A 26,241-nucleotide genomic window follows, 5' to 3' on the forward strand; every position below is an offset into this window, starting at 1 on the left:
GTCAGTCTGCCTTAGTTACTTTGTTTCTGCAGTGCCATGACACCATCGGTCCAGTCTTTAACTGGTTTCCCTTTGTAAGATGCCTCCTGGGACTGTACAGCAGGTTATTTATTTTGCACAAGTGCCTGTGAGGATTTATGGGTAATAGTAGCAGAGTGGCGTGGAGTGATGTGTGGTTATGGCCAATTAGGCGGGCTGGGATTTGATTTATGACTCAGACCGCAATATCTCTCGCTCTCTCCTGTCTCCTCATTGTGCACACACATCTCTAGTGTTGGAAACGCCCACACTGCTTTGACATTCTTTTTATTAGACGTGCAGGACCAGTCTTGGCTTGTTGTGATATGTACTTGGCAAAAAAAAAAGCAAAGCTGATGTAGCCTTTCTTGTCACAAAGCGATGTGTGACAATTGCTAACCAAATAAATACTTGCCAGTGCCACACAGTCAGTACATCGGATGTGCACGTTGGGGTTGCAGAAAATATATTATATTGTCTAACAATATATTATTGTACAGAGGTGCCTTGGTTAATGTCATTAATCCATCCCAGAAGGTCCAACTCAAACCAAAACGGACTGTAACCCAAAGCAAATTTTCCCACAGAACATTATTTTCCCATAGAAAATAATGTCCAATAATCTATTTAATCCGTTCCAGACACCAAAACACATTTTATAGCCAATAGTTGTAGTTTTACATTCAGAAAATGATGCAAAAATAATGACAAAAAGTTTTGTTGGACAAACCCCAAACCAGCAACTAACAGAATAACACTAAATAAACACATCATTCTGCTACAACCACATTTTGCAAAAATGTCAAAAATATAACAAACTAAACTCGCCGTTTAATATAAAAAATTGGAAGTGTGCCGGCAAGGTGGTGATGTGTGCTATGTTTGACTCATGCTACAGCTATATAAAATGAGACCGACAGAAACACAAGACCGTCAACCTCGATGTGCCTCCGTGTCGATAGACTATTATACGGGAACTGGAGTAGGATGCATCCTAGCCGAGTAGTATGCATCCTAGCTGTTCGCGTCCTTGAAATTTCTACTTTCCGATCTCTCTGAGGCTGTGAATGTATTCTGACTTCTGATTGGATGAGCCAGGAAAAGGAAGGGGCTGACGGCTGCGGGTATAGGACTACGGTTGTTTGCGCGTGGTTGTTTCAATAAACTGGTAGTGATCGACCACCTTCTCATCGTCCTCTCAATGTCAATTTCAATGGAACCTGCGCGACAGGGCAATTATCGCGAGTCACCGTCCAGCCAAGCGACGAGCAAAATTTGTGCGTGTTAAATTTTGTGTGGAGCCCATTAGTTACTGAGATGGCGATGTCTTCCTCTTCCGGCACGCAAGAGAGACTATCGACAGTAAACATTAGTTCAGCACCTCAGTGCTTAAAGTCAATTTACATAGAAGTAGGGCGGTATGCCAGCTGTGTCGTTCCAATGTAAAATACTTGAGAAATACCACCAATTTCCCAGCCCACTTCAAAACGTCACCACCTGGACAAGCTAATGCTAGCTAGTATCCTAGGAGGCTACAAAGAAACTGAATGATGTTCCAAAACCCACCCATGTCGCGGAATTTCAGTCAATAAAGCAACTGTCAAAAGAACTTCTCAACACACACAACACACTTCTGGTCTTCAAAATAAGAGTGCTGTGTTTTATTCAAATGTATCCAACAAACATTGTCCTTAGTCCGCACTTGTGCTGTGTGTGTCACTGGTTCTTGTACCTCTGGTTTATCCACAAAGTCCAGTGGCAGCAGCTCAGTGTCCTCCCCCTTCTTTTGAAGAGAAACATATGCAGCTAAGATGCGTTCCAGCATCTTCCATCTGACAGCAGGTAGGTATATTGTCCTTTTCTTTCCATCACTTTGAGTGGCCTGGAAAACTTGCACTGTGTTTTAGAAAGAATGCCAGGTTTCTTCACCCGAGTCTATGATCCACATTTGAAGAACACAGCTGCAGCTCTTTGCGTTTGGTCTGTGGAATGGGCTTTACACACGGGGGGCAACAAACGACCGCGATTGGCTAAACTCACCGCCAACGTGTAGAAAACCCTACATATGGAAGGCGACGAACAACTGTGGCCAGTGTCCTGGCATTCAGAGTGAATTACAAGTCTCTCATGGCTTGATTGGCTGTCTGATTTGGAGGGAATTTTGGGAATCAAAGTAGTTCAGAGGACAAAAAGCGGCTAGTGTTGATCGAGTACTCTCTCTAGTAGCAGACGTTGCTAGGATCGAAGATAAACGTACATAAATGTCCATGTAAACTTGCCTGATATGTTTACTCTGGTGCCAACAAGTTCCCATGCCCCTGCTTTTTTGTTCCTATTCTTGACTAAATTCTTTTTTAGAAATGTAAAATAGAAATCTGACATGCCAAGTGTTATTTTTTCCTCCATGTCTACCTGCAAGAGCGTACTGAGTAGCATCTGCTCATTGGCCAGTCAATGAAACTCTCGTTGATTGGTCCTCGCCTGGGTGACAGTGATGAAAATGTTCAACATTTTGGGGAACGCGTTGCAAGCCAGCGTGTGCACGATGACATGCATGAGCACAAAACTTAACATGCACAAATTTCGCGTGTCGCTTGGCAGGACGGAGACTCTCGATAATTGCCAGGTCACAAAGGGTTCCATTGAAAATGAGTAGAGGCCATGTCTCCTCCCGTCTGTAGAGCCCATAAGCCTTGCTCTTGCTCTGCTTTTCTCACTCTGGGAACAACTTGTATTGATGACTGTGTCTTGTACGCAGGAAGTGGATGTCCAGCTACATGGAATTTGGTGCGTATGGGTCGACCATGCAACGGTACAGCTGGAGCGCACTGTATCGTGGCGTGGAGTGTTGCCTGGTAGACGTGCAGAAATTCCTTTATGAACTCTTTCCATGGCTTCCCTTCCAGCGTGGCTGTTTTTAAACATTCTTTCAAGCTCCTACTGGAACGTTCAATCTCTGTTTACTCTTGGGTACTATACGGATGACTTTGTGTGCACAATACCTCTGGCATGGAGAAATGTTTCAAACTCATGTGACCGGAATTGAGAGCGGTTGCCTGTTGTGCCTCTTGCTACAGAAATGGAATAGCAGTCCTTGCAGTGACATGTGGAACAAATGTTAATTCAGGCAAGTTTCTGTGGTCATCAATAAGCGTTATTGCAAAACGGCAGTCTATTAGTGCTTTGTCAGAGGCTCAAACCACATCTACCTCACATAGCTACCTTTTCCCATGATTCTTTGGGGTACGGTGCAGGTTGTAGTAGAGTGGTGTGGGTGACTGTGGACTTGTCATGTGATGGATGATTTTATGGCTGCCTCGACGTGGGCGTCCATGCCTGACCACAAATACGCCTCTCTTAGTCGTTGCTTTGTTCTTACAATTCTTTGGTGTGTGTCATGTGCCAAGGAAATCACTTTTGGTTGAAGACTTTCTGGCACCCTGAGTCTATGCGTGCCGTGTTACCACTAGGTCGTCTTGTAGTGAGAGCGCATGTTGAAGTCTGAAAATTGCTGTGAACTTGGCAACAGGCTCTTTGCTGATTTCAGCCATCTTAAAGTGAGTTCACGAGGTTTCGTCTGTACAGGACATGAAGCACATGCAGCTTTAAAGTCATTGTCAGTGGTAGCATTAAGAGCTGAAGTGTGTGCCACCTCTGTGTCATCCTTCAAGTCGAGACAAGCAGCCTGCAGTTACATTCTCTTGACCTGGCTTGAACCGGATGTCGCTGTTGAATGAGTCTTGACGAGCACCTGGCTATATTCTCATACCTGCTCGTCTTTGGTCTTCTAAAGAAGTGTGGTGAGGGGACTGTGATCAGTGCACAGTATGGAACATCTCCCTCACAAGTAAGTTTCATGTACCTGTGTTAGAACAGCTCTTAGTCCATAATCAGAAGCACCTGTGATGACATCAGTAGGCAGTGCCGGATTGAACAGTGAAAGTGCAGGGCTGATCACTACGAGTCGTTTAACAGTCTTGAAGCTCTTCTGTGCCTCCGGTGTCCATGTGAATGTATCCGCTCCGTGCAGAAGTTTTCTCTGGCTCAACAACAGCGTAATCTGGTATGAGTACTATGATGTGAGTCCTAGGAATGACCTCAGTTTGAGTATGTCTGTAGGCGGAGGTGCTTGAGATACAGCTGTCACCTGTTCCTTTTATGACACTGTGTGTCCATTGAAAGTTATTTTTGTCAAAAGTTGTATTTGGAGCGATTCAGCTCGAGCCCAGCATCCTGTATACGCCGAAGCACAGCTGTCAGTCTTTTCTCGTGTTCCTCGGTTGTTCCACCTAAGATGATGATGTTGTCACGGTAACACTGGACACCTTTTAGACTTGGAGGATGACTGACATCATCGCTGGAAACAGCTGGGCACGGATGACTGTCCAAATAGCACTCTCTTGAAGCGGAACAAGCCATCGTGTGATGAATGTAGGTAAGCTACAGCTATATTTGTGTAACTGCATCTGATAATATGCGCTCTGGAGGTCTAACGTGAGAAAAAAAAACTATACTCCCATCAAATCTGGTAACATTTCCTCCGGAAAGCTAACTACAACTGACTTGTTAGGTTCAATCAAGTCTACACAAATCCTAGGTTCAGGGATATCTTTTCTTGTGGTGACTACAATGGCTGAAATCCACTCTGATGACTTGACCATGCAGCTCTATTAGGTCTTGGTCCACAAGTCTTTGCAGCTCATTAGACAGTGCTTCTTTAACTGAGAAAGGTAATCTACATCGTTTTTTTTTTGTACTGGCTTAAAATCTGGGCGTACTTTAACTCTTTGCACAAATCCCTTTGCACATCCTAATTTTTCTGTTGCTACTCTTGCTACAGAATCGCTGTACAGGGTCACTGGTCTTTGGAATAACTTGACTCCAAGTTAAACTTGCATTTTAAGCAAGAAGAATAAGTCAATGCCTCGGACTGCTGACCCGTTTTTTTTACAACGTACAGAAGTGCAATAGTATTTACGTCTGCAAATGGTGTATAATTCCCACCATACTCTTTTAGCTTGAGTTCTGGTTCTATAAAGGGAGCTTCAGGGAATAGCTTAGTGACAATTGACTATGGACATGTACTACGGACACTGCTGACCCCGTGTCTAGTATTAGGTCAATATCGTGAACTTCTGACCCTGTTGTACTGATTTTAACTGTACCCTTTATGCTGTCAGAGCAACTAGTGTTCACATTCAGAATAGTCACTTCTGGGACAGCTACAATCTCCCTCATGTCTTTGCTTCCCTTACAGACTTTAGCAAAATGTATTTTATTTTAGCAGCTATTGCAGAGTGGTTCTTATGCAGGACATCCTTGGAATGTAGCAGTGTGTTAAGTTGAGCCACATCTGTAACATGTCTTCCTTTATGTCGTCTGTGATGGCAATTGCGGTTTATGCCCTTTACGGCTCTTGAACCTCTCGTGTTGTTGGTGTTCATCCTGGTAAACAATGTGCACATCGCTGTCTGGCCCTCCCTTACACAAAGCTTTAGCCACCGACAACGCAGTTTCAATTTGGCGCTCTATTGACAAAGTCTTGGTGAGAGTGAGGGGTATTTCCAGCAGCAAAGGCTCCCTGATGCGTGTTGAATTAGTCTTTTGAACTACTTGATCCTTTATCATCTCCTCTTCCATATTTCCAAACTGACACATCGTAACTCGCGCTTTCAATGCAGCAACAAATTGGTCAAGAGCCTCCAGCGTTGTGTCGTACTTGTCATCAGCGACCGTCAATGTGTCGTAAAGACTCTGACCTTCTGCACCCAAGCGGTGGATGAGTAGTGTGCACTTTTGTCCATCTGGTTGTCGGACATTGTAAGCAAATAATTTTCAGAAGTTCACAGCCATGCCTTGAACGGTACTGGTGTGGCCAGTATGTGGTATTCTCCAGAAGCAGTCGTAATTCATTTTGCACCCTTTATGTCCCTTTATGTAAGTAAGTAGAAGTAGAGGCCACATTCAACTTCTACTCTCATTTCTTCTTTGTCTCCTATATCTACTACGTCACTTTAGTGCTTGTACATATTGCCACCTAGTGTCCAAACTGAAACCACACGTTACCCTGTACTGTATCATTTCGCGTTATCGAGTTCCAAAACAAAGCACACTATGTGTTGGTGACTCACTGTCCGTGCATTTTTTATTTTTTTTATTGAGTGTGATTGCTACATAACCCGCCAAAGACAGCAAGTGCCAGCAATTTCATACCAAAGGCGAGAAACACTATTGAATTCAAGAGGGTACTCTTTACACAGGATGAAGATGACATCCCCTGCCTTCCTTGCGTCTCCGTTCCTCACCGTCTTTGCCAACAAGAGTTTTCAATAAGGGTAAAAATTATGTTAAATGTTCATTTGTCAATTTAGTTCCTTATTTATAATGATTTTTGCTTGTTCATATTCTCGGGTGTCTGGAACAAATTAATTGGTTTACATCATTTCCTATGGGGAAAATTGTTTGGGTCTTTGTACGTTTCGGTTTTCGTCAGACCTTTTGGAACAAAATAAAGAAAACTGTGAGACCACTGTATTTCACCCACTGGGGACACCAACTACCGTAGTGTAATGCATTCTCAGATTCTTATAGGGGCCGCGATCCTTCCATGCATAATATTATTAAAATCTAATGTCATCCATGTCAGATGTTCGTAGTGAATGAGACTACAATGCCCAGAGGTGCCCTTCCTCTCTAATTCCATGATAGCACAGTTACTGAGCTATTGCCCTGTCTGCACACGGCTATAAATGGCCGACTGCCAGCTCAAGGCAGCTAGTAGGCTTATCTTCTGTGGAACATTATTTATTCCATTGTAGTGTTGGCTTTATTAAATGCCCATGTTATTACTGATGGATGGTGGCTTGATTGCAAAGAGCAAGCGACCAGATAAGGAAAGAGAAAAGACTGTGTGGGTGTGTGTTGGAGCGAGAAAGAGAGAGAGAGAGGAGGCGACATAGTATGCAATGTGTTGAGTTCATGCCGCTCCAGAAAGTCAAATGAATTAGTACCTCCAGGAAATTACAGCGAGTTGTGTTTGTGTGTGTGTGTGTGTGTGTGTGTGTGTGTGTGTGTGTGTGTGTGTGTGTGTGTGTGTGTGTGTGTGTGTGTGTGTGTGTGTGTGTGTGTGTGTGTGTGTGTGTGTGTGTGTGTGTGTGTGTGTGTGTGTGTGTGTGTGTGTGCATGATGCGTCACGTCTCGTTCCAGCTCCTCTGCGCCTGCTCATCCCTTTGGGGCTCGTAATGAACAGACATGCTCTGCCAGTCGAGGTCAAGGTCATGGTTGTGATTAGTGCCAAACATGAGCATCATCCTGTTCTCTGATGGGAGGCAAACAAGCGTGCATGATGACTGCCAGCTTATCTGTTATCTGCCCGTAGAGCCATATTAGCCCTTGCACACCCATGTTGAATACATCAGCTGGGATTAAGTCACCAGAATCATCCACATTCCGTCATTATTTATGGACATGTTTGTTGGTAAACTGAAGGCTATTACTTGATGTAATTTTGGCCAACTCGTTCTGGGTCTTATGGGTTCGTATGTTCCCAAATGCCTATCGAATATCCAAGCAAGAATCAAACCACCTACAGTAGTAGATGCATATTTGGAAAAACACATCCAACTTTTCCCATCCACCCATCTTCTTTTGCTTATTCAAGGTCGGGCGGCAGAGGCAGCAGCCTAAGCAGAGAAGCCCAGCTTCTTCGTCCAGCTCCTCCCGGTGGAAGCGTTCCCAGCCAGGTGAGAGACAGTCTCTCCATCGTCTTCCCCGAGACCTCCTACCAGTCGCACGTGCCCTAAACACCTCCCTAGGGAGGTGTCCGGTAGGTATCCTGCCCGAGCCATCTCATCTGGCTCCTCTCAATGCGGAGGAGCAGTGGTTCTACTTCGAGTTTCTCCCGCATGACAGCGCGTCTCACATTATCTCTTAGAGAGAGCCCCATCTTTTCCCATTTAACTGTATTCCATAAGCTTCATCAGCAGATGGAGTCTGTCCAGTTGTCATGGTGATGGATCTGATTACATATGCGCTCTGGAGCTGGAATAATTTCAGCAATAACATTTGTAGTTTGATGCTTGGATACACTTTGCAATCTCAGGGGTGCCTCACATTACATCCTAAATAAATTCTGTAGTTTAGATCAGGCTTTCTGTCATCCTTATTTGTAATATTAGTGTCCCCTACCAAGAATGCATCCGGTATTACACGGAATGTCTATTGATGTTGGGTCAATTAGGCTAACACTAATGATATCAATTCTTGCAATACTTATACAATTGCTGGCACTTGTGTTATATCCAAAAATGCAAAGACAATGCTTTTGTGCTCGCACAATTTTTTTTTTTTTTTTTTTTTTTTTAACACATCAACTGATGCGCGAGAGTGCTTTACGGCCGTAACCCCACAGCAGCATGCTACAATTTGCAACTTTCTGTGGCTTTATGGTGGGTTATTTGGCAGACGTCCTCAATAAAAAAGCACAGACTTATCTGAAAGCCTATTCTAACTCTCGGTGTTACGCTGCACTGGGACACATCCTACTCCAACAGGAAGAAAAGCAACAGACACAGAGTTAACCACATAATAAAGTTGATTAAAGGATTCCCTGGCCGGTATGTGTCGATATTGTCCCAACTCTAAAAGAACTGCTGTCTATTCTTCACAGAGACTGAGCCACCAACACGCGGATGCTTTGTTTGGCCACTCGAGTCCTTGTTAGGACTAATGCCACCTTGACACTTGCATGAATTTTGCCTCAGCATTGTCCTGCAGTTTGCCGTGGCAATGCATGGCATTTACGTAGATGGTACACCGACGTGAAAGGGTGAAGAATAGTTTGAGGACTGTTTGCCACTCTCGTATAACTTATTTATGCCTAAGTCAAGTACTGTCTACGTCTAGTGCACGACGTAGTACACGCAACACGCATTGTTCCCGCAAGGGTATGCGTTGTCACCACCACTTCTCCAACCGTGGCATTGTTTGGTCCCGCTTTGTCCTGTATGACATCACCCCTAGCTTAATTAATTCCTCTATTTTCAAGGGACCTACACGATGTTTAACTCCAGAGGAGAAACTCTCATTGCAGAAAAGAAAAGGTGTCTATATTATCTTGCAGCTGCAGTATTATAACTACTTGCTGAAGACCAGGAGAGAATGCAGACAGAAGAAGGCATAACCCTAACTAGAAAAAGGACAGCACAGACAGTGTGGATGAGGCAATGGCTGACTTGAAGACAACACTTTGGGCATTATGATCAATTCTTAACATAACTTCGCAAGGAAGATCCAAGAGGCTACAGAAATTACTTGAATTCCCCCCGACATGTTCCAAGCGGTGATGGGAAAGTTAACCAAGTCATCACAATGAGACACGCTTTGATCCGCATAGGTTGTGTTGCGTTCACAAGTATCTTACGTGTGGCTCATGCAGATTATGCGAACCAGGAATTCTGAACAATTTTTCAAACTTTCTTTGTGCATTGGCACGCAGCCCCGCACAGTTTACACATACTTCCCGAATTTAATCATGGCTGGAATCCGTCTCTGTTGTCCCAATTTTAAAAGAATCACCATCTGTTCTTCACAGAGACTTTGTCACAAACGTGTGTATGTTTTGTTTGGGCACTTGAGAACTAGTTAGGACGAAGGCTAATTTGTTGGGCGCAATGCTTGGCCGTACAATAACCGAGACAATTTTGTTGAAAACCAGGGCATACAAAAACCGAAGTTCCACTGTACTTGTATAGCTCTTATTTCAAATATGAAACCATTCCATTTCAATTTTCACATGGGAAGAGTTCTGAAATTTCAACGTCATCTTTTACTCTTAAAAACGGTAAATTACGTTCAACACACAAAGTGAACAAACTATCAGTACCTGGGTGAAAGGGGTAGGATTAGATAGCTTCTTCCTCCTCTTTTTCGGACATGTTGTATTGTGTAACTGTAAACATGATGTACTTCAACGTAACCTTGTTACGCATATTAAAAATCGTGTTCCCTCGTTTATTGCGGGGGTTCCCAAAATGGCCCGCAATAAGTGAAATCCACGAAGTAGCCAACTTCATTTGTTTGCAATTATTATATGTTTTAAGGCTGCAAAACCACTCACCATCCACTTTATACACTTTTCTCAGACAGGCATTAACATTTTCTCACATTTCACTCTTGTTTAAACACTCTCAAAGTTCAAATTTTGTTTGAATTTTAATGATCAATCTACCAGGTTGGACAAAAGAAATGATTGACTGACTCACGGGTATTCACTCCTGACCGTGCCTCGTCCTGGCGCCGTTCGGATGTTTTTGTACCCTTATTGCTCCTGCCGTCGTCCTCCTCCTCGTGCTACTCCTAGGACCGAAGCTTCATTTAGCCGGTTAGCTGCTTCTTCTTCTATTGTTTATTGGCGGTCAGCAAGCAGCTCACACAGTTTGCTAGCGACTGCTGACTGCAACAGGAAACAGCAAAGGGGATTGCTTTACAATCTACAGCCAATCAGGATGCAGAACACAATGGGCAAGTTCTTCCTTAGCCAATAAGTACTGTTGTGACTCTATATTTAGCCGGCTATTGTCCAGTGTGGGTTCCTAATATGCTCGTACAAGCAAGTAAACACATCTTCAATATGGTATCAGCAGTAAATACAATCACAGACACATACAACAGAGCACTGATAGATCGCTCCAATACGCCACAAGGACGCAGAACACAATGCACGTTCATATGCCGTTAAAAAAAAGCAAAATTGCAATTAAAAAAATCTGCGAATCCACGAAAGATGAACCACGATGTAGCGAGGGAGCACTGTAAACCAAACTATTACCATTACCACTACCTTCGACTTAGTTCAACTGTTTGACTATGGACGTTCCACTGTAAAGCTTTGTACTCATCTACAGTGTCAGCCTCACAGACAGGAGATCAAGGGTTTGAATCACAATTGCAGTTTTCATGTACTCCTCTTGCTTGTGTAGGTTTTCTCCATGTAGTCTTACAGTGAAAAAACATGCATGTCACGGAGACTCTCAGTTGTGCATAGGTGTGAATGTGAGTATGAAGGTTTGTGTGTTTGTGTCCTGTAATCGACTGATGACCAGTTCAGGATGTACCCTGCCTTTCACCCAAAATCAACTGGGATTGGCTCCAGAATACCTGTGACATAATGAGGACAAGCTATAGAAAATGAATATATGCCTTCTTTGCATTGCTCTAGTTTGGCAGATAAATTGGCCCCACCCCCTATTTATTTAAAATATTCTCGTAAAACAAGAAGCACTAGACGTGCACATCTGCAGGTGTTGTATGGGAAGACGTGAGCGTCTTCTCTGATTGGTTTGTCGGAGTGCAGCGCACTGAGCGGAGCTGACGCGTTCATTTGCCGCCTCTTGCTTGCTGGCACTCTCTCTCCATCCACCTCGCTCCTTCGCCACTTCGGCAGCCGCATTCCGAGCAAGAACGGGCGGGTGAGGAGTCGATACAGCGCACGGAGCTGAGCTACATAAGTGGAACATGTGATTTAAAAGGACGCAGATAGGAGCGCTACTGACGCAGGGACGAGTAGCGCGGGAAGCACGCGCATCTGCTGTGATTTTTTTTTTTTTTATACCTTCACATTTTCCTTTTTTTTTTTAAATCCAAATATGTGTCGGAATTACAAGGTTGGAGTAGACATGTGATGGATTTTGTCGACATTTCTCACTATTTTTCCCTGGATGATGACATTTGCTTTTAAATAGTGTCGACTCCACCATATTTAAGCTAGCTTGAACTGCTTAGCAGAATATGTTATTTGGGTATTTTTTGTACACAGCACCAGTATCTCTTTGGCGTATTTTAAGGTGGTAAAAGAGGACATTTTTACTGAGCGACACCCCCGACCTCCTTACATAAATGTTTGCGTGCCGTTAGTGCTCCGGTTCTCGGTCGAACCCCCCCAACCTCATTCTCTCCCCAGCTGAATACACAGACAGGCTCACCTGAGCGCGCGCGCGCTCACACACGCACGCACGCACAATGCATACATAATTGTACAGACAGACCTAACACACACACACACACAAACACCTCACCCCACCATCTGATGAATCCTTATTATATAGGTGGACGTGGCACGGACCCGACTGTAGCATCCTCCTCAACATTGTCAACACCACTATCTTCAGCGTCGTCTTCCTGGCCACCATGTCTTCGTCGTCGCGCAAGATCTCCTCTGAGTCTTTCAGTAGCTCGGTGGGCTCCGATTGCGGGCTAGAAAGCCCCGGAGGAGACGCAGGGGACGGTGGGCTGCTGGAACCGGCCGAGGAGATCAGAGGATGTCCCTTCTCCTCCCACAGATCGCTTCTCTGGAACGGCCGCAGCCCCGCCGACAGGCCGGCTTGTCCGGCGGGCGAGGAAAAGCCAGGAGCCGGCGTGCCCCACAAAAGGGTGACCAGAAGGAGGAGGGTGAACTTGGATTCGCTTGGAGAAAGCCTGAGGCGGCTGACCTCACCCACGGTAGGCCTTGTGTTTTTTAAAGTACGTACACGTGTTTTTGTTAGCCGTTTTGACATGTTCGCTAATCAACCATGAATGCGCTTTAAAGTCAGATATTTATTAATAGCTCATGTAGGCTATGAAGCCTTAGATCAGCTGTTTCCAAAGTTCAATACAACACTTAAAGGCATCATTAAAATTAATTGTAGGCTGTATACAGGATGTCAAATGTATATCAATCATGCAAGGACCAACCGACAAGAAAGCATGAAATATACATTGACTGCAACAAACAACTGCTCATATTTGTTTAATCGTGTGGCTCGCTTAAGTGCTTTAAGAATATGGAATGGATGAATTTATGTTTGCTTACAAACACCCCAAAACATGTTTACACACATGAATGGGCAAAAGTAATTTCCAAGTAATTTGGATTTAACTTCCATCCATTTTCTATACCAGAGGCATGTTACACCCTGGACTGGTCGCCAGTCTATCACAGTGCGCTTTTCGACAACCATCCACACCAATAATAACACCTGTGACATTTTGTATTTTCCAATGAACCTTATGTGCATGTTTTTGAGATATAGGATGAAGATGGACCACCTGGAGAAAACCCACACAAGTACGGGGAGATCATGCAAGCTCCACTCAGAGATGTTCTCATGGAGACTTGTTTTGGGGGTCAGCATGATGGACATATGGTTAGCACATCTGCCTCACAGTCAGGAGTTTTTCTTTGTTTGAATCCAGCTCTGACCTCTCTGAGTGAAGTTGGCATGTTTTCTCCAGGTAGGCCTACTCCGGTTTCCTCCCATATTACATAACATCCATGTTAGGTTAATTCAGTGGTCCTCCGTTATTTTATGTCATGCACCTACTGGGGGACAGAAATGTTTTTGTGCCCTGCCGATTTGAAATAATATTGAGAAACTGATATCTATTTACAGTATCTGTACCGTACAGACTGAACTCAATACTGAAACCAGCAAAATGCAATTATTTGTTGATTAACTGGTTTTGACAGACATGCAGCAAAATGGAGTGCACTGCTTGGCTTCAACCAGCAGAGGCGCTCATTCTTCACTATTTTGCAGTCTTACGAAAAATAACATGAAATCAGCTATGATTATTAGTAATGTTCTAATGTTCAACATTGTCGACATTTCTGGTGAATTTTATAATATATATCTATATATAATACATATTATAATAAGACAGTTTGCAAGCATAGTTATTTACATCCCAGATGACAAAATGAACACAACAAAGTAGTGTTAAGAGTGTGAGGTATTAACTCTCATTTTGGAGTTCTTCCACCTAAACCCTTTTTCTACTGTACAGTACAAGGTACTACAGTCCCTCACAAATGTGAGTGCGCCTCACATTTCTGCAAATATATCTTTTCATTGGACAAAACTGAAGAAGTGACACTTTGATACAGTGTGAACTAGTCAGAGTGCAGCTTGTATAACAGTGTAAAAAAAAACAAAACAAACTCAACACACAGCCATTAATGTCTACATGGCTGGCAACAGTGAAACAAGTGAAAATGGGCCAAATTATCCATTTTCCCTCCCCGGTGTCATGTGACTGATTAGTGTTACAGGGTCTGAATTGTGAATGGGGATCAGGTGGAAATATAGTTTTATCGCTCTCACATACTCTCACTACTGGTCACTGGAAGTTCAACATGGCACCTCATGGCAAAGAACTCTGAGGATGTGAAAACAAAAATTGTTGCTCTACATAAAGATGCTGTAGGCTATAAGAAGGTTGCCAAAACTGAACCACAGCACGGTGGTCAAGACCATACAGCACTTTAACAGGACAGGTGCCACTCAGAACAGGCTTCGCCATGGTCGACCAAGGAAGTTGAGTGCAAGTGCTCAGCGTCATAGCCAGATGTATGAGTGCTGCCAGAATTGCTGCTTAGGTTGGAGGGGTGGCGGGTCAGCCTGTCAGTGCTGAGGCCGTACAACGCACACTACATCCCATTGTTCTGCATGGCTATCCTCCCAGAAGAAAGCCTCTTCTAATGATGTTGTGCAAGAAAGCCCACAAACAGTTTGTTGAAGACAAGCAGAGTAAGGACATTGATTGCTAGATGTATGTCCTGTGATAAAGAAACTTATTTGGGTCAGATAGTGTCAAGTGTGTGTGGCAGCAACCAGGTGAGGAGTACAAAGACAAGTGTGTCTTCTCTAGAGTCAAGGTGCTGCATGAGTGCTGCTGGCACTAGGGAGCTACAGTTTATTGAGGGGAAACATGAATACCAACACGTACTGTGACATACTGAAGCAGAGCATGATCCATTTTAATAATAATAATAACATCCAAATTATGCAATGTTTACACGACAACAATGTAGAGCGGGAGAGATTTGAAAAGTTTCACTTGTACTGTATGTGAATTTGTGAATTTTGAATTTGATGTGTGTGCACTGGACACAGAAGCGTTGGATTAAATGCATACTTCACGGAAAACGTTATTAAGCGTACATGCTACAATGCTATACACCACCATTATTGGTGTTACCCGTGCATGCCCACAAACATGCATAATTTCTCTACTTTCACAAACAACACGTTTTAGTTTTTAGACAAAAATGTTTTTTTTTTAAATTCCACTTTTATTTGTTGTTTTCAGTTAAAAATGTTTTCTCATCACTTTAAAAAAAACTCTATAAATGCCAATTTATACAATGTAACTACTTTATGCATTTATTCACATGCTGTGATAAAAATGATATGGTTTGCCAAAGTAAAAACTACTAGCACTATTTTAAAGTAGATAAAATAATCTTTTTCAAGCAAACCCCAAAATGTCCATGTCCACACTTTTTGTACTAAATACTAGAATTGTCATCAGAACAGGAAGAAATAGTTTGATATTTCAGTTTACTCACTCACTTACTCACTCTCTCACCCACTCCTGTGTCTGTTTATTATCTTTTTGTTCTCTCACACACCATTGCCGCTCGCATAGTCAGTGGCTGCGTGCAGCAGCGGTGCCTGTTGTTGACTGCAATGGACCGTGACAGAGAGAACAGAGCATGCTCTCTGCGGCTGTCTTCACTCCCTGACCATGCTGACCTAGAAGCAATGACACACACACACACACACACACACACACATATTTACATTTGAGCAAACATTCATTTTTTTCTGTAACCCTCTCTTTGTTTCATCAGCTTATTGATCTTTGACGTTGATCGAGGCCTTCGTGTGTTCACTACAAAAGCTGAAAAGTGTAAAACGAGTGTGTGTATTACCAAGACACACAGCATGCCCTTTTTAAAACTGGTCACAATGTGGAAGAAGTTCACAATTTGATTCCTGGCTTTTACAAAAACTGAAGAGAGTAAGTATTGATTCATCTTGTGTTGATGGTCTCTATAGAGGAATACTAATCCTCGAAAATGGCTGTTCTTCTAATAGGGCTGTGTCCCAATGAGTCGTCAGGTGAATCACCACTTAGGACAAATAAATACCTCACTTAGATGTACACCTCAGGTCATAACCCCGATTGTTCGAAACAGTTGTTTTGATTGATGAAACAGTCCATAGTAAAAGAGGGGATTAACCCCCCCGTTTAAGTTTCCATAGTGGAACCTTGACGATTGAAGACCCTCACATGGGTCTGATTTGTTCAACGTTTGAAGCATTCTTCCCATGAAAACTGTCCCCCTCATAAAGCCTTAGCTGTACACATAATGTTTTAAGTAACGGTAAATGTGTGGTCACCAATAACTCAGAGGGGGTCCCTTGCAATATTGCGTTTAAATTATCACTCCCTCGCTATATCGCGTTTTTTCAGAAATGAATGAATGAATTAATGATCGCTGTTTTGTGGTAGACTATAGTGTATCATTCGTCAAAACATATTGAAATACAAGTGATATGTAGTATTCTGGTCACAGTAATGGCACAAAACACCGAGACATTACCTGACATTACCTTACATTACTTTACCTTAACACTGCAAGAAGTCACCCACGGCCTGTCCGACATGATAGAGTGGGAAAAAAGTTCTCCTCCCTTTCCGTGTGGAAGTGGTAAACTTTGTAAATTTGAGGCTAACTGGTTAGTTTGCAGCATAAGGGTTGTGCAATGTGTTGTAAACAATGAATAATAGTAGTGTAAAGTTGACTATAAGCGTGTTATTTCATGCTTTTGGTCAGTTTTCATATTTTGCAACAAATGGTGAAGTTCCACTGTTGATGAGGATGTTACTAAACAGAGCAGTTAGTTCACATACAGCAGAGTAGCAATCGCAGAAGGGGAAATAGACAGAGGAAGTAAGAGAGAGGCAGGATCATATAAAGACATTGGGAACTAGATAAATATATTTGTGTCTTTTAAAGAGGACAAGATGTCTTTTTAATTTTAAATTGTGCCCTTATCCTTGTCACACTTCTTCATTCTACACACTTGTCATCATTGGCCTTGTTCTATAAATGTGTGCACTTTCTCAACTGGGGCCCTTATTGGTCTACGACCATCACCATCATCATCACGTGTGAAACTGAGCAAGGGCTATCTCTCACACTGTATGTGAGTAAATACGCCAGTGTTTGTAAGACTGATTGATGATGTATGTGCATGTTTGCACGCGTGTATGCAGCAGATAACAGTTGGTATCTGTGACAAACACACACACAGACACACAAACCTGCGCATGCTCTGTGGTAAATGACTTGCTGAGTCAAGGACACAGTCAAAGGCATGAGAAAGTACATTACAGTTTTGTACGCGTGCACAAGTCGGGGAGGGGTGGGGAATGTCATAATGTGTTTGTAGCACTCAGGCCCTGCAATAGGTGTATCGTAGGTGTATTGTGCCTTATGATTACTTCTAAAAGTGAAAATTCAGTGCAGCAGTTGAATGAAATTACTTCTTGTCCACACTGTTGTTTTCTTATCTGCTGCCTATGATTTTTCATCAACAAGCCCGTTGCTGTATTTCTGTCTTGCCTCCACTGTTTCTGTAAACACACACAAACACTCAGACTCACACATGCACCTCAAATTGCTTCTGTAAATGTCCGTAGAGGGTGGAGGCCTCTGAATGACCTCTCCAGCTGGCACACTGTGTTCTAGTATTGTCACTATAGCCTTGCATTTGAGCTGCATCACACATAATCTCATTGGACCCGCCTTCTCAGGCCTATTCTGTCAGATGTGCAAAATACACCAGCTGTGCTGATACACAAGTACACACACGCTAGCCAGCAGTGATTAGTAGTTCGTTAGAAGAGGAACAGCACATTGGGTGAGCGCTTGTACCACATGGAAAGAAGCTTCTGGGTCCAAATCAGTGTTGGCTACTTTCTGCAGTTTACATGTTCTTCCTGTACCTGCAATGATGTAGACAGTAGACTACATCAGATGTGATTTTTTCTTTATTATTTCCCACAGTAGTAGTTGCCCTATGTGTGTTCACTTACCTGTTACATGTTGTGCTGTCATTTTCGTGTTAGCACCGCAATTTGTAGGTAGTGCTCTGTCTAGTGACCCCCTTATTAATTTCTGTATGTGACATCGTCGCTGTTAGTCCAGTGTTGGTGTTTGCTTACTAATAACAATGAACTTGCCCAGACTTTGCACGTCACATTTACACAAATCTTTGATGTCAAGTTGCGGGCCCCTTTATATGACAGAGTAGGCCACAAATGGCCCGCGGGACCCCTGGTATAGACTATACAGTAATACTACAGAGATGACCCTTGTATATATTTTTGGGGAGTCAGTGTACAACTCATTTAGCAATATAGATCCACTGAAAATGACACAACACACAGCCATCATTGTCTAAATAGCTGGCAGCACAAGTGCTGAGATAATTGTGTCTTTCCTACAGTCGAGCATGGTGGTGGTAGCATCATGGTCTTGGGTTGCATGAGCGTTGCCAGCTCTGGAGAGCTGTGGTTCATTGACGGAAACACGAATTCCGACATCTAATCTGCAACACTTGGAAACATCACAGATGATAAATTTCAGTTTCAGGTCCAACACAACCAGGATAAAGGTGTTTTATTCAAGTAAAAACTATGTTGTCGATAATACATATTGATAAGCAGGTCATATTTTGTTTTCAGCTTTAAGTCCAGCAAATGCAGACATGTAGGGATGCTCAAGAAAATGCACGTTTAACTGCATGTTTTAACTTCTTACAGACACAGACTGTTCAAGAGGCTCTACAGAGAACTATGAAGTTTTACAGACAACGAGAGATCAGGTAGGATTCTTCGAGGTTGTCATCTGTCTTTACGCTTTCTCTGTCATTTGCTCTCTATCTTGTCTTGCTCACTAACTTGTCTCTCACACACACACACACACACACACACACACACACACAAAAGTAAAGCTCATGTAATCAGATAAAATTATATTTCCTCAATGTAGTATGTTGTTTCTGTTTGTGTCATCTATAGGTGTCCAGATTCTGGTAGAGGGGACCGGCAATGCGAAAGTAAGGAGGAGAAGTGCCCATTTTTAGAAAATTGTGGCTCAGAAGAGGGTGTTCTTCAAATCCTACAGTACATGGCCACTATATTGGGTAAGCTGTGCGTCCGTGCGTGTGCGTGTGTGTGTGTGTGTATTTTGGCGGATTGCATGCAGTATGTACATGTGAGACGCATTCCAATTTTTATGTGTCAGAGTGTCCAAATACTTTGGTTTATTGAGTGGATCTAATTCACTTTCCTAAAACCGACACTGATATCATTGTGTTTTGTGTCTCCTGTCTCAGGAGTACCATTCTTTGAGCTGCGTGAGCATTTTGGTGAGGAGTTCTTTGGCCTGTGCTTTGAAGAAAATGAACGCGTGCTCAGGGCTGTAGGCAGCAACCTTCAGGACTTTTTTAATGGCTTTGATGCCATTTTGGAACACATTCGAACCTCCACAGGTCGGCGTGCCTCATCAGAGAGCCCTACCTTTCAGTGTAAGGATGCCTGCGAGGAAGACAAGTGTCGTAGAAAATTGGACAAAGCAAGAGAGCAAGGAGCACAAGATGGCAGAGGAAAGTCACTGCTTCTTCATTGTTTCAATCCTGCCCCTGTGGTGGGACTGGTCATGCCTGGGCTCATCAGAGCTGTATCCAAACGCATTTTTCATTCAGAAGTGGAAGTAGAAGAAGTGTCACCGCTGACTCCCTTATTGCCCAGTGAAGATGCACAACACAGTGATGGTGATTCCACCACACCCACTCCATCTGCATCCCCATCTGCCTCACCCTCCTCCTCGCCTTCTCCTCCCTCAACTTTCCCAACCTCTGCCCCCACAGTTTGCCTGTCCTTCCAAATTCAGGAAACATGTGCTCCGCACTTCCTCCCAAATGCTGCCACAGCGTGTTCCAAAAAGGCTCCTCTTTCACTTTCCACGAACCCTAGTGATCTGCGCATCAGCTTGGCTACATTTTGCCGTGCCTTTCCATTTCACCTTGTTCTGGGCCCTTGTATGGAACTTCTTCAGCTTGGAGAAGGACTGAGGAAGCAGGCTCGCATCGAGCCTCATCGGAGTCTCTCATTTAAGGACTGTTTTGAGATCGTCTCCCCCAAGATGGAGCCTTCATTCCAGCGTATCCTACTGAGGCTTGCATCTCCTTTTACCATCCGTACCAAGCCAGACACCACACAAGTCGGGACCAAGGAGAAGGTAGGATAACCATATAATGCTTGAGTGCTTCAAATAAATATATTGATTTTGCAGTCTTTGTTAAAAGTCTCTCTCAAAAGCTTCACACTCCGCAAAAAGATTAATTTGTGTCAGTGTTACAATGAACATTAGGTCGTTAATAATAAATATTTTTATTTGACATTTTGGGTTGAGGTTTTGGACAATAATACTTCATTATGACCCACAAAACAGGTATTATATTAGGATATTATCCTAATATATATATATATATATATATATATATATATATACCTGTATCTCTTTCTTTGGGAAGACATAATTTTTGTGAAAGTAATGAGAATCAAACAGTTGATTTGTTTTACACATTCTATGTCATTCCATCGCGTATTACATCCACAGGCTGTTGTTGGAAGACGCATGATCCACAAATGAATCAATTTGAGTTGTATTCTATATCTGGTTCTTTATTGATTGGAACAGTCTGTGACATCAATGAATACTTGCATGGCTAGAAGATTGATTGACAGGGAGATTGATTAGTGTTGTGCTGTGGTGTGGGAATATGGGTATAATTTCATGTTTATCAAAGTTGGATATAAAGTCAAACCTTGGTTTTCAAACACCCCAGTTTTTGTACAGTTTGGCTGAAAATTTTCACAGACATTTTTTGTTGGTTCTGGTACACTGCCTCTGTTATCGTACAATATTGCACGTAACAAACTGTTATATTTTACCCTTTAGCATGCACCCAACACCAAATGTTGCAATACTTAGTTTTGACAATACAGCGGTATCCTGTAAAGCTATGTTTACACACTTGCACGCATTTTGTCCCTGCAGTGATTCACAATTTTGCATGCCATTTTGGGTAAATTTGTCGTAAACAGGTGGGAGGTATGTGTAAACTGAGCGGGCTGCGTGCCTGAGCAGAATTTCATTTTTAAATGTTCCAAAATTCTGCTACGCATAATCTTTGTGATCACAACGTGAACGCACGCCCCGAATTGTTTGAGAATAATTGTGGTGCGTTCACGTTGCGTCCATGACTAGTTCACAAACATTATGCGTGCCAGAAGTCAAAGCCTCAGGTTAACTTTTCCACCACCTATTGGAGCAAGTCATTTCTGTTAATAACTAATCATAATGCCCAAAGCGATGTCTTCTAGTCAGCAATTTCCTCACCCACACTGTGTTTTCTTTTTTATAGTTAGGGTTATGCAGTCTTCCTGCTTTTTCTGCATTCCCTTTCTGAATCTGCGAAATAACTTTTCTTTTCTGCAATGAGAGCTTCTTCTCTGGAGTTCAACATCTTGTAGGTCCCTTACAAATAGAGCAACTACTGAAGCTAGAGGTGATGCCTGCTATAGCGTGGTGTGACACGGGACCAAATAATGGCACGACTACTTCACGGATGCGGGAAGCGGTGGTGTCAATTCATACCTATGCGAGAACAATGCGTACGTGTGTACTGCAATATAAGCTACACTACACAGTTCTTGACTTAAGTGTAACCAATTTGTGCGAGAGCGTGGCATTTTGTGCCAATGTGCACCATTTTTGGTCAGGAATTGCATTCCAAGTGCGTAACTTGTGCATAAACACAACACAAACAGTACACAAACTAGTCTTCACTCTTTTCAGGTCTACCGTCTAAATGATACGCATTGTCAGTGAATTACGGGACAATGCAGAGGCAAAATTTGTTCAAGTGTAAACCCCGCTTAAAGGGCTTTTTCTCTTTTCTAACTTATAAATGTTTTTACAATGTTGTATTCTCGATGCAAACGCGTCACATAATGAGGTTTGCGCATTTGGAAGTGAGACCTGAAAGCAGTTTGGATGGCTCTGCACGCTGTTTTATAGAGTTTTTGTGGCATGCCCAGGCAAACGCTGTAGGCCTGCCCTCCTCCTGCTCTGCTTTGCTCTGCTTCGCTCTGCTTTGTTCACCATGTTAGCACCGTATGGCTCCCAGGAAATGTTTGTTCGGGTGTACCTAAAGAGGTAAGCATCAGGCAGAAGTGGTTGGAGTTGCTGATTCCTGGCCAGCAAGAGAAAAATATGCTCATCTGTCAACGGCACTTCACACGAGACTGTTTGGTGAACATGGGCCAATACGAAGCTGGACTATCCGCCAAACCCTTACTAAAGTCTGGCGCTTTTCCAATGTTACTTGATCGTGTTGAAGAGTCAGAAGAGCAAGCTATAAGTAACAATTTATCAGTGTCCAAACTGTGTTTATTTTGTGTAAGTAATCTGACAAAAGGGGTTTGGCAGCTGTCCGGAAGTGCTGGGGGGCACTTGGGAGTGTGAGCAATCACAGAGGAATGGGCTCGGTACCTGGAGGGGTCCGGGGGTGGATTAAATTACACAGACGGTTTGGGCGGGAGGTAGGAAACACTGCAGGAAGAGGTGCAGAGTCTGGAAGATCTGGAAAGCTTTCTGTGCAGGTTATCGTGTGTAGCTGCTCTATAGGCGTCCAGAACTCAATACAAAGGCCCCAAAATGAGTATAATAGGTCCTCTTTTTTTGGCAAACTCAAATGAGAATATTACATAAATAGTCCATTTGCTGCATCAATAATAAGTTCCATCCTGGTGAAGAAATAAGAACTCAAGGAATCTAATGTTGTGAAAAGGTGTTAACGAAACAGAGATCACAAACGATCAAAGATGTTGAGAAGTTGTTGGTGTGGATCCCCAACTCTAAACTCCCCTCCCCTCCTCCATCTCCACCCCTCGTGTGTTCGTAACAAGGGTCTTCAATAAAGGTAAAAGTGATGTTAAATGTTCATTTATCCATTTAATTTGTCATTTATAATTGCATGTAAAACTATATTTATTTTCTATAAAATGTATTTTTTTATCAATATTTGGGGTGATTTTTGTATGCTTCAGTTTTCCCCTGACCTTTTGGAACAAATTGGTAACAAAAACCATAGCACCACTGTACTAGGTGTCTAAAACTTAAACTAAAATAGAAGCTACTACCTGTTAAATATTGTTATTTTCTGTCAACAATGGGGAGAAAATATGATTTTTGAGCGATATAAGTCCTGGCATTGTTTGATTAATGTGTGTTTTTAAATTCTGAGTACAGTAATTGAATATTTTATTTTCAAAAGAACTTTTATTTGGTATCAGGCCTCCTATCATTGTGTAGACTCTGTGCATTGAAAAGGTCACAGTGGGGTACACAAAGCTCTCAGGTGATTGCTTTTGTTGTGGCCCATTACACCAAAACATCCCCAAACCAAAACTAGTGGTCTTCTCTCTTCCATGTACCACATGGATTCTGCAAGAAAGTAGAGTACAGAGAGAAAGAGAGGGATGGGCTGACATTTTCACTAGAAAGAGCAGCAAGAGAAGGTGACAGGCCAAAGTAAATAGCGCGACACTCCCCCAATGCTGTAGGCTACTGTGTGTGTGTGTGTGCGCGCATTTTCAGTTTGACTTCTTTCCTTTTGTCACCCAGGGACATTGGCCGTACAAGAGACATCCAAAGCCCGACAGAAAAGGTCAAATCCCACCTCTCTATGCCCCTGCTTTCTGTGTACCAGTAAACACAAGGAGGGCACTGGAGTCATGTAGTGTCTCTTCAATCTACTGCATTATCTCATGCTTTGTAGCCCACTTTTCCATCCATCCATTTTCTATACCGCTTCTCCTCTTTAGGGTCGGAGGGGCATGCTGGAGCCTATCCCAGCTGACTACGGGCGACAGGCGGGGTACACCCTGGACTGGTCGCCAGCCAATCGCAGGGCACATATAGACAAACAACCATTCACACTCACATTCATACCTATGGGCAATTTAGAGTCGCCAGTTAACCTAACATGCATGTTTTTGGATGTGGGAGCAATGTACATAATACAATACTAGTGGAGCAATGACATACACCAGAATGACAGATCTGGTGATTTTCAAATGTGGAAAAGCCATTATTTCTTAGGTATACCTTTTGAGTGTTAAGTTGCTGTGTGATGAGTTTAGTTTATACACCGGAATTTCCGGCACTTTATTTTGAACATTCTTAACATAATTACAGTAATAAAATTGTAAATCCATCCTTCCTTTTTCTATGCCGCTTATCCTCATTAGGGTTGCGGGAGTATGCAGGAGCCTATCCCAGCTGACTTTGGGCAGGGTACACCCTGGACTGGTCGCTAGCCAGTCGCAGGGCACATATTGACAAACATTCACACTCACATTCATACCTATGGACCATTTCGAGTCGCCAATTAACCGAACAAGCATGTTTTTGGAATGTGGGAAGAAAAACGGAGTACCCTGAGAAAACCCACGCACACACAGGGAGGACATGCAAACTCCACACAGAGATGCCCAAGATTCGGAGATTCTAACCCAGGTCTTCCCGATCTCCTGACTGTGTGGCCAACATGCTAACCACTCGGCCACCGTGCGGCCAAAATGGTAAATGGTAAATATATTCTTATTTATGAAATAGTGAAAGAATAATGAAAGAATACACTATATAATAATAATTTATTAAATGCTAATTAATTAATAAATGGTATCAAACACTATGGTTCTCAGCATTCTGCTCCCTCTTTATACTTTGTAAAAATCATATGCTTGTACTGTTTCTTAAACTAGTTCATATTAGTACATTGCTACTTTAGTTCTTTAGTCAAGCCATTCAAGAATATAACTCCACCTATTCATATGCTAAAAGTTTTTACATGCTTTAAAACAGATGTTTTTAATAGATATTTTGAATGACATATGACAAAAAAAGTCGTATATTGTCACGAAGCAGATCATTTGCTATGTGCATGATTTTAGCATTTTGAAAATGTGCCGGATCTGTGGATTTCAATATTTTGTATTTTGGGAATAGTGTTTGTCTGTTCTCGACAGACATTGTGGATTATCCTCATTACCCTTTTTTGCAGTGTAGTTTGTGAATGAAGTGCACTTTTACACTTATTTCCCCATATCTCCACACCATGATTCAAATATGGTAACAGCAGGGAACAGTAAGAGTGGAGTAATATGTCATCCAGAACGTGTTTAGTTTATTCAGTACTGAAGTGCTGCTTGACACTTTATTTTGTATATATTGTTCAATATTGGCAAACTTGCAGTACAAGTCACATGTATATTTAAGAAAATATATTTGGTAGACAAATTATTCTCAAAGGTCCAATGTTTCTTTGTGACATTAGCGTTTTATAGCATCACTAGTAAATATGAAGAAAAGTGCAAATACTAGATCCCATGAAAATGTGATTTGTATGTTATGTTTATCCTGGTTCCATGCTGCTTGCATTTCATGTACAACTTTGACTATGGAAGTAGGCTTTAAAAGTACATAAAAGTCGATTTATCTATTTTTGGAGAGAAAAAACACAAATGGGCAAGTTTTCCCACAAAGAACATTTTTCACAATCAAAAATCCACTAATTTGCAGCGTTGTGAATGCTGAGTCGCGAATATGTGGGGATCCACTGAATATTCATGGTCTGACAAGATAATAGCTGTGCGCTTGCGTGTGCATGTGTGTGTGTGTGTGCACGCACGTCTGTGTGTGTGAGAGAGAGGCTGACTCATTGAGTATTTGCTGCTCAGTGCTTGTTCATGCAAATGAGAGTGTGTTGACATGCCAGCGTCTGCTCACAAAATACTATCCATAACCTCCAACTATCCTCTCTATCTTGTTTTTCTGTCCGTTTTCCAATTCCATTTTGTTACATTTCCCCCATGATCCTCTCCTTCTTCTGTTTTCGGCATCATTAACAACCGTCTTTTGGGCCGAGGATCGTCTGGTATCTTGATGGACAACCAGTCGGATCCTCCTGCTCAGGACCTGTGACGTTTTTTGGGTCTACCACTTCACTTTGTTCCATAACCCTCAGGAGCTTTTAAGAAGTTTCAAGTGAGTGTCCTACTGCCTCCAACCTCAGCAGCAATGGCGCGCTGCGAGAGACCTTGCTTATGCAGCTCAACAATCCGATCGCTTTCAAAGAGAGAAAAAGCTTTCTTGCCTTTGCCATGAAGAGATCCTCACAGTGTGAATACCTGACAGAAAATGACATTTAATCCACATTTTTGCCATGATTTTGGGTTTTAAAGGCTGCAGTCTGA

The 26,241-nt window shown here is 42.6% G+C and overlaps 2 protein-coding genes across 7 annotated transcripts in view; both read left to right on the plus strand.

Annotated features, from left to right (window-relative positions):
- cwf19l2 (CWF19 like cell cycle control factor 2) overlaps positions 1-12,493 on the plus strand; it is a 36,393-nt gene extending 23,900 nt beyond the window's left edge. Inside the window, exons 20-23 of one of the 5 annotated variants that reach the window (XR_008573063.1) lie at positions 1,770-4,453; positions 6,279-6,353; positions 7,679-7,760; positions 12,357-12,479. The gene's annotated coding sequence lies outside the window, so the exon portion shown is untranslated. Of the gene's footprint in view, positions 1-1,769; positions 7,844-12,356 lie in introns of those variants that run through there. The other 4 variants (XR_008573062.1, XR_008573061.1, XR_008573060.1 and 1 more) reach the window with 4 other exon arrangements.
- The window catches only part of gucy1a2 (guanylate cyclase 1, soluble, alpha 2), a 40,985-nt gene continuing 22,708 nt past the window's right edge, over positions 7,965-26,241 (plus strand). Inside the window, exons 1-4 of one of the 2 annotated variants that reach the window (XM_054793324.1) lie at positions 7,965-12,516; positions 18,676-18,737; positions 18,934-19,058; positions 19,251-20,155. In XM_054793324.1, coding sequence (XP_054649299.1) covers positions 12,205-12,516; positions 18,676-18,737; positions 18,934-19,058; positions 19,251-20,155 — 1,404 coding nt within the window. In that variant the 5' untranslated portion in view covers positions 7,965-12,204. The remainder of the gene's footprint in view (positions 12,517-18,675; positions 18,738-18,933; positions 19,059-19,250; positions 20,156-26,241) is intronic. The other variant, XM_054793323.1, reaches the window with a different exon arrangement.

Source organism: Dunckerocampus dactyliophorus, chromosome 12 (assembly GCF_027744805.1).
Source record: "Dunckerocampus dactyliophorus isolate RoL2022-P2 chromosome 12, RoL_Ddac_1.1, whole genome shotgun sequence".
Taxonomy (NCBI): Eukaryota; Metazoa; Chordata; class Actinopteri; order Syngnathiformes; family Syngnathidae; genus Dunckerocampus; species Dunckerocampus dactyliophorus.